Source organism: Muscardinus avellanarius (assembly GCF_963383645.1).
Source record: "Muscardinus avellanarius genome assembly, chromosome: 1".
Classification (NCBI taxonomy): Eukaryota; Metazoa; Chordata; class Mammalia; order Rodentia; family Gliridae; genus Muscardinus; species Muscardinus avellanarius.
This window is the reverse complement of record NC_137786.1, coordinates 58,234,568-58,247,289: the sequence shown is the minus strand read 5'-3', so window position 1 is coordinate 58,247,289 and position 12,722 is coordinate 58,234,568. Positions and strand designations below refer to the sequence as shown.

Genomic DNA, 12,722 nt, shown 5'->3' with positions numbered 1-12,722 from the left:
TTCCCTCTAGGTGGACATTTAGGTCATTTCTATCACAATGATGCTTGGTATTTATATATCACTTTGCCAGGCAGTCTTATAAACACATTTCAAAAGTGAGCTCTCTGAATATACACAACCACTCTCTGAAATATGTTCTTTTCATTCCAGGTAATGGAATGGAACCAAGGCACAGAAGTGTTAGTGACTTTCCCTAGTTTTTGTTTTTATTTTGTTTGGGGTAGAATCCAATCCAAGACCTTGCACGTGCAGACAAATGCTCTAACACTCATCCTAGCTGGGAGTTGTAGGATTCCATCCTCTTGTTTTGCCCAATTCATATGCAGTTTTGCACATAAACAAGTTTAAAAGGTAAACTGCAAATTTAGCAGTTGATTCGCTTTAAGACTGCCTATGATATATGTGCAAAATTCCATACAAATCACTGTGGTGGGAGAAGGCCTCCAAGAGAAGTTCAATTCTAAGTCTGGTTTTCCATATACTAGGATGTTTTCTTAGGGGAATGGGCAATTAAGGGGAATGTAGGCCGGATTTGGAGAAGAGTAGAGACTTATCACTACAAGGCGAAGATGTATAGCTTTAAGACCCAGGCAGGTGCTGGACCGCACAAGGATGGTGAGTGTTAACCTGAATCATTCACCAAGATAATGAAGATGATCCACGGCGTTTGATGGGGTTAAAACGAGATGACTTGGGTCTCGGGAAATCACTGGGTGTGGGTCGTCACCAGATCAGCTGTAGCTAGGCCCACAGGGCCATTTCCTCCTGTTCCTTCCTGCTGCCACGCCTTCGCCTCGGCAGTTCCTTTGGCCTGGGGTGCCCTCTTCTATTCTTAGCTCGGAAAGCTTGCCTTTCAAGCTCCGCCTCTACCTGTGGACCTCAGCGCACACGCACGCTCCCCCTGCTGCACTCCTGGAGACATTTGAGCCATCCAGTTTACTTTTGACGCAAACCTGGTTCTCTTCGAACGCTCGGGCTACTGTAGGTACGCAGGTTGCTCACAGCGGGCTTTGGGGTTGGGGTTGGATGTAAGAATCAACATCCAGGGGCACAGACGCTCGGGTGCGCGCGCTGCCCGCCAGTGCCCGCGCTCTTCCGGCCTGGGTCTGGCCGCGCGCTCACGGGGGCGGAGGGGCGCGCGCGAGCACCTCGGGTGGGTGAGCGCGCACGAGCCCGAGCACGAGGCCCGGCGGGCGGGTGGGCGCGCGGAGGGGCCGCGGGGGCGCGGGCGGGGCGCTGCAGGTGCCAGCGCTGCGGCGCAGCTGGACCCCGGCGAGGCGGGCAGATCTGTAGAGACTGCACTTTGGGACCAGCTGGCAAACTGGCTCCTTTTCTCCTGTTGCCGGCCCAATGGGGAAAAAATAACCTAACCAATAGACTTCAAAGACCCTGCTTCTGTTTGTTTCCCTTCCTTGTTTCTGTGGACTTTTTTTTTTTTTTTTAATCTACTAATTTTGAACCTTAAAACCACAGCCCACTAAATGCTATGTAGTATTCTGTTCTGGATCCTGGAACAGAAAACGACCCTGTAGAAATACTGAGGAAATCCCAGTAAAGATTGTGATCTAGTTAATAGCCTGTACCAGGGTTACTTTATCAGTTTTGATAAATGTACTTCTACCCTAGTGCAAACATTAGAGGGATTGGGGCAAAGGATATATGAGTTTTTAATTTTCTTCAAAACTTACTACAAATGTAAAATTTATTCTAATATAAAAAGTCAATAGCTGGGCGTGGTGGCGCACGCTTGTAATCCCCGTGCTTGGGAGGCAGAGACAGGAGGATCGCGCAGGTTCGAAGCCAGCCCCGCTGGCTTAAGAGACCCTGTTTTCTAAATTTAAAAAAGTATAAAATAGGTCTGGGAGTGTAGCCCGGAGGTAGAAGGGCTTCCAGGAACCCCAGTACCACACACACACACACACACACACACACACACACACACACACACACAGAGTCAATAAAATCCTACAGCATATTGAAGCAGGCATTGTTCACTGAGGAGGGCTCAAGTTAGGTCTTTGTCAAGCCTGACAGGAAGTAAGTGTGTTTGACCAACTTGTTTGCTAATGTAGAGTTGTCAGGCTAGTGGGTGTAGATGGTTTGAGCACGGGTTTTCTGGACAGGAGTCTTTCAGTTCTGACTATAAAATGCCTTTGGAACACCTGCTTAGCACAAGCATGAGCCACTCCCTACACCAGTGGATGTTCAGGCTGGCCTGGACAATCCTGAGCTCAGCGGGGAAGTGAGGACCACTAAGAAGCTGCAGGAGAGAGCTGGGGAGGCTCAGATAACAGACACCACATCTGGCCCATGAGTCAGGAAGGCTACAACAGACATGCTTCTTGAATGGAGGAGGGCCTGGGAGGAGAAGCCTGTCTGGGTGGAGAACAGCACCATCAGAGGCTAGGAGCTGACCCAGCGGAGGGAGAACCTGGGCCCAAGTGCAGCCACCCTTACCTGGAAGCAGAGTGCACCCAGGGAATGCGCACATGGAACTGGATGTGAAAACTGGGCCCTTGTAGAAAACAGGTGGCATTGCCTTAATTCTCTATGTCATGGGAGCCATGGAATGTTTTAGAACCAGAGAGAGGCATCATTATATCTGTGTTTGGAGATGGCTGATTGGCAGCACTGTGAAAGATGGCTTGGGGCAGCTCAGTTAGAAGCTGTTGGTTTAGCCGGGCATGGTGGTGCATGCTTATAATCCCAGCATTTGGGATTGCTTTACAATTACTTTTTCCTCTTTGGTCCTCACATACCTTTCAGTTGCCAAGTCCTCTACATCCAAAAGAGCATCGCGCCACAGACTTTACCTGAAGTCAAGTTGAATTCTTGTTACTTCTTGGTTAAACCAACAGTCTCTTTCTTTCTTTCTTTCTTTCTTTCTTTCTTTCTTTCTTTCTTTCTTTCCTTTCTTTCTTTGTCTGGAACACAGGGGCATTCGACCTCCAAGCTATACCCCCTGCCCTATTTTTAAATTTTTTAATTTTTTTGGTGGTGGTGGTGTTATTGGGGTTTCTGGAAACCCTTCTACCTCCGTGCTACACTCCCAGACCTATTTTATACTTTTATTTGGAAACACGGTCTCTTAAGCCACCGAGGCTGACTATGAACCTGCGCGATCCTCCTGTCTTTGCCTCCCAAGCTCCGGAACTACAAACGTACGCTACCATGCCCGGCCATTATTCTTTTCAAACAGGGTCTCACTAAGTTACAGAGGGCCTCAGTAAGTAGCTGAGGTTGTCCACGAACCACTATCCTCCGGTCTCAGCCTCCCAAATACTGGGATTACAAGCATGTGCCACCACTCCTAGCTTTCTTCCTGGCTTTCTTTTTTTCTTTTCTTTTTTTTTTTCTTTTTTTCCTTTTTTTTCTGGAGGTACTGGGGATGGAACCCAGGGGCATTCTACCTTCGAGCTACACCCCCAGCCCTTTTTTTATTCTTTATTTGGAAACAGGGTCTCACTGAGTTGCAAAGGGCCTCACTAAGTAGCTGAGGCTAACGCCAGGCATAGTGGCGCACACTTGTAATCCCAGTGCTTGGGAGGCTGAGACAGGAGGATTGCACAGGTTTGAAGCCAGCCTCAGCTACTTATGGAGGCTCTCAGCAATTTAGTGAGACCCTGTTTCCAAATATAAAATATTAAAATATAAATAGGTCTGAGAGTATAGCCTGGAGGTAGAAAAGCCCCTGGGTTCCACGTCCAGTACCACAAAAAATAAAAAAAACAAAAATAAGCACCACCACGCCTGGCTAAGCCAACAGTTTCTAACTGAGCAGCCCCAAGCCATCCTTCACAGTGCTGCCAATCAGCCATCTCCAAGCACAGATCTAATGAGGCCTCTCTCTGTTTCTAAAACATTCCATGGCTCCCATGACATAGAGAATTAAGGCAATGCCACCTGTTTTCTACAAGGGCCCAGTTTTCACATCATGATCCTCCTGTCTCAGCCTCCCAAATGCTGGGATTACAGGCATGTGCCACCATGCCCGGCTCTATTTATTTATTTTTGAGACAGGGTCATGTTTTGCTGCCCAGGCTGGTCTTGAATTAAATTTAAGCAATTTTCCCACCTTAGGGAGGATCTGGGACTAGAGGCACGTGTCACAGTGGCCAGCTATAGTATTATATCAATGTATTATATCAATGGCATCCCAAATAACCCTATAAGTAGATATGCTTACACCCATTATAGAGCTAAAGCAGCCCCTGAGGAGCTCAGTGACTCACCCAGCTCAGAGAGCAGCAGGTGATAAGTGAGATTTGAGCCCAAGCTGAGGCAGTGCCTTCTCTGCCCCACATCCTGCTCTGAACACGTTAGACCTACTAGAAAGTTAGTAACTCTCAACATGTGTTTATTAAGTTCTAAATATGAGCCGGGCGTGGTGGCCTACACTTGTAATCCTTGTACTTGAGAAACAGAGATAAGAGGATCACAGGTTTTCGGCCAGCCTCAGTTACTTAGTGAGGCCCTCTGCAATTTAGTTAGAGCCTGTTTCCAAATGAAGAATAAAAATAGGGCTGGGGATATAGATCAGAGGTAGAATGCACCTGGGGTCAATCCTTAGTACTGACAAAAATTATAAATATGACTTTCTTAAAAGCATTGTATCCCCAAAAAAGAAGTTTGATTTTACTTATTACATATTAATATAATTAGCAGATAAAAAGTAAGCAAGTATGCTTCTAACAGCCCTTATAGTTACTTTTTATTTTGTTGATGTGGAAGAATGAACTCAAGGGTGTTCTACCTCCGAACTATATGCCTAACCCCCCCCCTTTTTTTTTTTGCGGTACTGGGGATTGATCCCAGGGGCATTCTATCTCCAAGCTACGCCCCCAGCCCTATTATTTATTCTTTATTCTGAAACAAGGTCTCACTGAGTTGCAAAGGACCTCACTACTTAGCTAGGCTGTCCGCGAACCGCGATCCTCCTATCTCAACCTCTCAAGTACTAGGATTACAAGTGTGGGCCACCACACTCAGCTTTCAACCCCAGATTTTTTATTTTTATTTATTTGGGTTTTTTCTTTTTATCGAATCTTGAAAAAAGATGAACAACTATTTCTAAACGGCTACAGAAAAGCAGCTGTTTTGCAATGCCTGGTGGTGAAAGCTGGTCTTAACTGCAGGAGGGAAGAGGGTGAGCACCCTGTATACTCCAGCTGCTCCTGAGCCCAGAGTCAACAGGTAGGTGGCTGCAGTCAGAGTGGGGAGGCTCTGTGATGGCAATTTCTCCACAGGCATTGTTGCTGTGAGGCGATTTCTGCTGGAAGAAGGGCAGGCAGTGCTGGGAAACTCAGAAGGAAGATCGCAGGTTGGAGGGCAGTCTCAGCAATTTCGCAAGACACTGTTTCCAAATAAAAAATACAAAGGGTTGGGAGAGGGGATGTAACTTGGAGGTAGAATGCACCTGGGGTCAATCCCCAGTAACCAAAAAAATTTTAAAGTTAGATTACAAGCCAGGTGTGGTGGCGCATGCTTGTAATCCCCGCGTTTGGGAGGCTGAGACAGGAGGATTGCGCAGGTTCAAAGCCAGCCTCAGCTACTTAGTGAGGCTCTTAGCAATTTAGTGAAACCCTGTTTCCAAATAAAATATAAAATAGGTCTGGGAGTATAGCCCGGAGGTAGAAAGCCTCTGGGTTCCACCCCCAGTACCACAAAAAATAAAAAAGTTAGATTACAGTTCACTAAGTACAGAGAAACTTAATTCAATTGAACAATTATTTTAATTTTTTTAATCGTAATTTGAGAATTTATAGTTGTATATATTTATGGGGCACAAAGTGACATAATTAATTGATAAATTGTGGAATAATTAAATCAGAATTTATTTAATTCTATAAAATGTCAAACGATAAAATGTCTTTCTTCCCCTCCCATGTAATAATTAACCTCCTGGTTAATCAGGAGGGGATCGCAGGTTCTCGGCCAACCTCAGCTACTTAGTGAGACTCTGCAACTTAGTGAGATCCTGTTTCAAAAATGAAGAATAAGAAATCAGGCTAGGGGTGTACCTCAGAGGTAAATGCCCCTGGGTTCAAATTAAAAAAAAAAAATAATATGCCGGGCGTGGTGGCACACCCTTGTAATCCCCTCGCTTGTGAGGTAGAGACAGGAGGATCGCGCAGGTTCTAAGTCAGCTGCGCTTAGAACCTTAAGAGACCCTATTTCCAAATAAAAAGTAGGTCTGGGAGTGTAGCCCGGAGGTAGAAGGGTTTCCAGGAACCCCAGTACCACAAAAAAAAAGAATATATATATATATATATATATATATATATATATATATATATATATATCATTACTTTTAAAACTAATTTTGTAGCTGGACATGGTTGGTGGTCCATGCCTGTAATCCCAGTACTTCAGAGGCTAAAACAGGAGGATTTCTGGTTTGAGGCCAGCCTAAGCAATTTAGTGAGGCGCTCAACTTAGTGAGACCCTGTTTCAAAATAGAAAATAAATGAATAAATAAAATAGGGCTGGGGATATATCTCAGAGGTTGAAGGCCTCTGTGTTCAATCCCCAAACCACAAAAATAAAGGAAAATAATGAATAAAAGTCTCATTTTGTGGGATGAAAATATTTGCAATTTACTCTTAGCTATTTTGAAATGTATTATTGTTTGCTATTTTCACCTTGCTGTGACACATACCTCAAAGAAAACCCCTGCTATTTCTTGTCAAGGTGAAGCTTTGTAGCCTTGGCCATAATCCCCTCCAACCACCAATAACTTCCGGCTTCCTCACTGCTTCTTTGGGTCCCATTGATTCAGATCCCCACCTAAGTGAGATTAAATCGGATTTGCCTTTCTGTGTCTTGTGTATTTCCCTTGGCATAATTCAATCCAGTCATGCTGTGGCAAACTATAAAAAGTCTTTCTTCCCCTCCCCTGTAATAATGGGGATTGAACCCAGGGGTGTTCTACCTCCGAGCTACATCCCCAGTCCTATTTTTTTTTTAATTCCTTATTTTGAAATAGGGTCTCACTGAGTTGCAAGGGTCTCACTAAGTAGCTGAGCTGGCTGCAAACCACGATGCTCCTGTCTCAGCCTCCCAAATGCTGGGATTACAAGCGTGCACCACCACGCCTGGCACTAACAATTTCTAATGACTGTTTTTTCTTAAGATCAAGACGGCATTTGGTTAATGAGCACGGTGGCGAGGTCCTCTAGCGCATCAGAGGTGCAGATCTGGGGACCGGACGAGGATGACATGATGGAAGGGGATCTAGGCTACGGCCTCCAAAGAAGACCTGGTGGCATTTATGAAGCAGAAACTTCACATTTATTTACACCAAGAAAAAGATCAAATGAGAAGAACCTCAGCCCTCCCCTGTTTCCAAGAAAGGGGGAAGAAAGAGGTGGCCCTGTTTTTCAGTATCCCAAGCATACGGGCTTGCAGGATGCAGGCCCTCCCGGGAGCGGGATCTCCACTTGCAGACAGCTGAGCAGCCCCGGTAAGGATGCTGGCATCCCACCCCCTCCGACCTTCCTCAGTGCTATTGCCTTCAACAGTGGGAAACAGGAACCACAGTAACCTTAGAGATCCTCACTCAGAGCCTGGTGCGGTGGCACGTGCTTATAATCCCAATACTTAGGAGGCTGAGACAGGATGATCACAGCTTGGTGGACAGCCCCTCCTCACTTAGTGAAACCCTGTTTCAAAAAGTAAAAAATAAGGCCGGGCGTGGTGGTGCATGCTTGTAATCCCAGCATTTGGGAGGCTGAGAAAGGAGGATCGCAGTTCACGGACAGCCTCAGCTACTTAGTGAGGCCCTTTTCAACTCAGCGAGACCCTGTTTCAAAAAAAAAAAAAACTAAAAAAAATAGGACTGGGGGTGTAGCTCAGAGGTAGAAAGCCCCTGGGTTCCATCTCCAGTACCGCAAAAACATATAAAAAATAAAGGTACCAGGTGTGGTGGTGCACTCTTGTAATCCCAGAGTTTGGGAGACTGAGACCAGAGGATCACGGTTCAAGGACAGCCTCAGTTACTTAGTGAGGCCCTCTGCTAATCAGTGAGACCCTGTTTCCAAAGAAAGAATAAAAATTAGGGCAGGGGTGTAGCTTGGAGGTTGAATGCCCCTGGCTTCCATCCCCAGACCCGACACACACACATACATACACACAAAAGGTGCTTGGGGTGTAACTCAGTGATAGAACCCCTTAGGTTCAATCCCTAGTACCACACACAAATACACTAGAGAGATGTGGGGCATAGGATGATCTTATTCGAGACCAGGATTAGGGAAGGCCATGCTACAGAGGTGAATTTGAATACCTGAATGAAGTGGGCAGCATGCCTAGTGGTTTCCTGGGATAGAAGTGTTCCAGACAGAACAGATACTTCTGGTTATTTTAAGATATCCTAGCTGGGTGTGGTGACACATGCTTATGATCCCAGTATTTGGGAAGCTGGGACAGGAAGATCACAGGTTTGTGGCCAACCTCAGCTACTTAGTGAGGCCCTCTACAATTTAGTGAGACCCTGTTTCAAAATAAAGAATAAAGCCTGCCGTGGTAGTGTACACTTGTAATCCCAGCATTCGAAAGGCTGAGACCTGAGGATCGCAGTTCGCGGACAGCCTCAGCTACTTAGTGAGGCCTTCCACGACTTAGTGAGACCCTGTTTCAGAATAAAGAATAAAGCCGGGAGTGGTGGCGGATGCTTGCAATCCCAGCATTCAGGAGGCTATGACAGGAGGACTGCGCAGGTTCGAAGCCAGCCTCAGATACTTAGGCCCTTTGCAACTCAGTGAGACCCTGTTTCTAAATAAAGAATAAAAATAGGGCTAGGGGGTGTTGATCAGAGGTAGAATGCTGCTGGGTTTCATCCCCAGTGCGACTCTGTTTCAAAATAAGGAACAAAAAATGGGGTTAGGGGTGTAGCTCAGAGGTAGAATCTCCCTGAGTTCCATTTTTTTTTTTTACAATATCACAATGTTTCCTTTTTATAATATAAAGAAAACATATTTAATATTTTATAAACAAATATCCTGTATTTAACTAAATGAAATATTCAAAAGTTTTTTTCCCTAACAGATTCTAATTCAGAATTGTCAAATGAAGATTTAAGGCAGCTTCTCTATGAAACTTTAGAGGTAAGTCCTTAACTAACATAAAAATTCACATAGGAATAAAATCTGATGATGCTGAACATGGTGGCACATGCTTGTAATCTGTAATCCTAGTACTTGGGAGGCTGAGACAGGATTGTAGCTTCATAGCCAGTCTCAGCAGCTTAATGAGGCTCTCTGGAATTTATGAGACCCTTTTTCAAAATAAAAAACAGGGCTAGTTCAGAGGTAGAATGCCTCTTGGTTCCATCCCAGTATGCTGAGAAATGTTTTCTTTTCTTTTCTTTTTGTTCTTTTCTTTTCTTTTCTTGTGTGTCTGTGTGTATATATGTCATTGGGTATTGAACCCAGGAGTCATTCTACCTTGAAGCTATACCCCCAGCCCTTTTTAAATATTTTTTTACTTGGAAACAAGGTCTCGCTACATTGCTGAGAGAGAGTCTCACTATGTTGCTGAGGCTTGTTTGAAATCCTCCCATCTTAGCCTCCCAAGTAATGAGATTACAGGTATACACTACCATGCCTGGCTTGCTGATAGGTATTTTGTTTAAATAATACCCAAATCGAGGCAATTACTGGCTTTCTAGATACTCACTTTCTTCTTTTTTGATTGAACCCAGGGCCTCAGAGATACCAATCATGTGCTCTACACCCCCAGCCTCCTGTGTGTGTGTGTGTGGGGGGGTACTGTGGCTGGAACCCAGAGGCATTCTACCTCTCAGCAACTTAGTGAGACCCTGTTTCCAAATATAATATAAAATAGGTCTGAGAGTATATCCCAAAGGTAGAAAGCCTCTGGGTTCCACCCCCAGTACCAACAACAACAAAAAGAAATAAAATTTGGCTGGGGATATAGCATGAAGGTAGAATGCCTCTGAGTTCAGTTCCCAGTAACACACACACACACACACACACACACACACACACACACACACAGCCACGTATGCAAACATGCCCACCAGTTTTGCCCTTGACTCTGCTTCTCTGATCTCCTGAAGAAAATAGTCATCGCTTCCTTCCATTTTCTTCCCAATGTATGCAGTTTGAAATAACCTGTCTTAATTTAAACTCCTTGAAGTCAAAAGAGCAGAGAATCTCTCAGATGGTCTGAGAGCTTGTTGGACATAGAGGCTTACGAGGGGGGTTCCTAGTCTTGGGAAATGGGAAGTGTTTTAGTTTCCTAGGGCTGCTGTGACAAGTACCACACACTGATGGTTTAAGACAATGGAAGTCTAGAAGAGCATGGTGATGTATTCCTGTAATCCCTGTATTTGGGAGACTGATATAGGAAGACTGCAGGTTCAAGGCCAACCTCAACAACTTAGTGAGAGCCTCAGCAACCTAGCCAGACCCTGTTTCAAAGCAAAAACTAAAAATAGCACTAGGCTATCTTAGAGGTTCAATCCCCAGTAGCAATAAAATAAAATAAAATAAAATAAAATAAAATAAAATAAAAAGAATTGTCTGAGTATGGTGGTGCACACCTGTAATCCTAGTATTTGGGAGGCTGAGTAGGAGGATTGCAGGTTTGAGACCAACCAATTCAGTGAGGCCTTCAGCAACTTAGTGGCACCCTGTATAAAAAAATAAAAATAAATAAATAAATAAATAAAAAGCCAGGTGTGGTGTCGCAGGCCTGTAATTCTAGCACTTGGGATGCTGAAACAGGAGGAGCACAGATTTGTGGCCAGCCTCAGCAAATTAGGCCCTCCACAATTTAGTGAGACCATGTTTCAAGATAAATAAATAAAATAGACTTGGGGTATAGCTTGGAGGTAGAATGTCCCTGGGTTCAATACCCAGTACCAAAAACAAAAACAAAAAAAAAGAGCTGCATTTGGCGTGAAGCTGCCTCTGTTCCTTGAGTCTCTATGTAACTTGTATGTAAACAAATGGAAATCCTACTTTAGGAATGTACTTTTTTTTTTTTTTTTTGCAGGTTTGGGGATGGAACTCAGGGGCATTTGACCTCTGAGCTACACCCTGTACCCCATTTTTTATTCTTTTTTTTTTTTATTTTGAAACAGGATCTCACAAAGTTGCAGAGGTCCTCACAAAGTAGCTGAGGCTGTCCGCGAGCCGTGATCCTCCGGTCTCAGCCTCCCGAATGCTGGGATTACAAGCGTGCGCCACCACGCCTGGCTGGAATGTACTTTTTTAATAACTGGCTGAATCTTAGCCAGTTTTGGGCCACCCGCTGACCATGTCTCGCTCAAACAAGGCCAAGGCTGAGCCGCAGCTGCACCTCTACCTCACTCCTGTTTTTCTTCTGTAAGTGCTGCCTGCATGCTTTGCAGAGTAGAGTCTCTCAACCTCTTCTTGTTGGAAGGACTGCCTGGACTGGAAACTGTTCTTTGCTCAATTAAGCTGTGTTAAATTTAATGTGTCTAAACCAGGCGTGGTGGCGCATACTTGTAATCCCAGCATTCGGGAGGCTGAGACTGGAGGATCGTGATTTGCGGACAGCCTCAGCTACTTAGTGAGGCCCTTTGCAACTCAGTAAGACTCTGTTTCAAAATAAAGAATATAAAATAGGTCTGGGGATGTAGTTCAGAGGTAGAATGACTCTGGGTTCTATCCCCAGTAACGCCCCCCCCCAAAAAAATTAATCTGTCTAAAAAGTTAAAAAAAATATATATCTGCTGAAATTCCCTATCCAAATGAGGTCATCTTCATGGTATAGAGTTAGGACTTGAACATGTCTTTTTCACAGACACGATTCAACCCAAAACCGCTACTGTAGCTATATATATAGATGGCCAAGTGATTATTTCAAGTGACCATGGCTAAATTATTAGCTATGGAGCCTAAGCGGGTGAAGGCAGGAGATTTAGGTTTAGTCATAACTGGTGCTTGACAGCATGGCTCTTAACTTTAGCTTAGGGTCCACATAAAGGTCTAGAAGGGTAAATGTGAGCATGCCAGGATGGCAATTTGGAGGTTCATATCTTGTAGATAGAAAGATTTATTTTATTTTTGTCCTCAGGAAGTAGAAATTTTAAAAACTGAACTTGAAGCATCTCAAAGACAACTTGAAGGTAAAGAGGAAGCATTGAAAATTCTTCAAAGCATGGTAAGAGGCTATTTTTAAACTTTCATCACTCACACAACCCAATAATTGGTTGTGTTTTTAGCTTCTTTTTCATGTTTGTGTGTGGTACCAGGGATTGAACCCAGGGGTGTTCTACCTCTGAGCTACACCCCCAGCCCTATTTTTTATTCTTTATTTTGAAACAGGGTCTCACTGAGTTGCACAGGGCCTAAGAAGTAGCTGAGCCTGTCTTCAATCCTCTATCCTCCAATCTCAGCCTCCGAAATGCTGGGATTACATGCTTGCGTCACCATGACCGGCTACCCCAGCCCTTTTTACTTTTTGTTTGAAACAGGGTCTCGCTAGGTTGCTGGGTCTCACTAAATTGCTGAGGCTGGTCTTGAACTTGAAAAACACACACGGCTTCAAAATAAACTTTTAAAGAATACTGGGGGGCTGGGTGTGTTGGGGCATGTCTATAATCTCGATACTTGGGAGGCTGAGCTAAGGGGTATTGAAAGTTTGAGGCCAGCCTTAACTTAGTGAGGCCTTGATCAACTAAGCAAGACTGTTTCAAAACAAAAAATAGAAGGGTTGGTGGTATAGCTCAG

General features: G+C 44.5%; 1 protein-coding gene across 1 annotated transcript in view; it reads left to right on the top strand.

The window, feature by feature from the left end:
• Positions 1 to 7,152: 7,152 nt before the first annotated feature.
• The window catches only part of CCDC125 (coiled-coil domain containing 125), a gene marked incomplete at both ends in the record, with an annotated part of 34,480 nt that continues 28,910 nt past the window's right edge, over positions 7,153 to 12,722 (top strand). The window contains 3 exons of the mRNA XM_080703933.1: positions 7,153 to 7,519; positions 9,046 to 9,104; positions 12,067 to 12,153. Coding sequence (XP_080560059.1) covers positions 7,153 to 7,519; positions 9,046 to 9,104; positions 12,067 to 12,153 — 513 coding nt within the window. The remainder of the gene's footprint in view (positions 7,520 to 9,045; positions 9,105 to 12,066; positions 12,154 to 12,722) is intronic.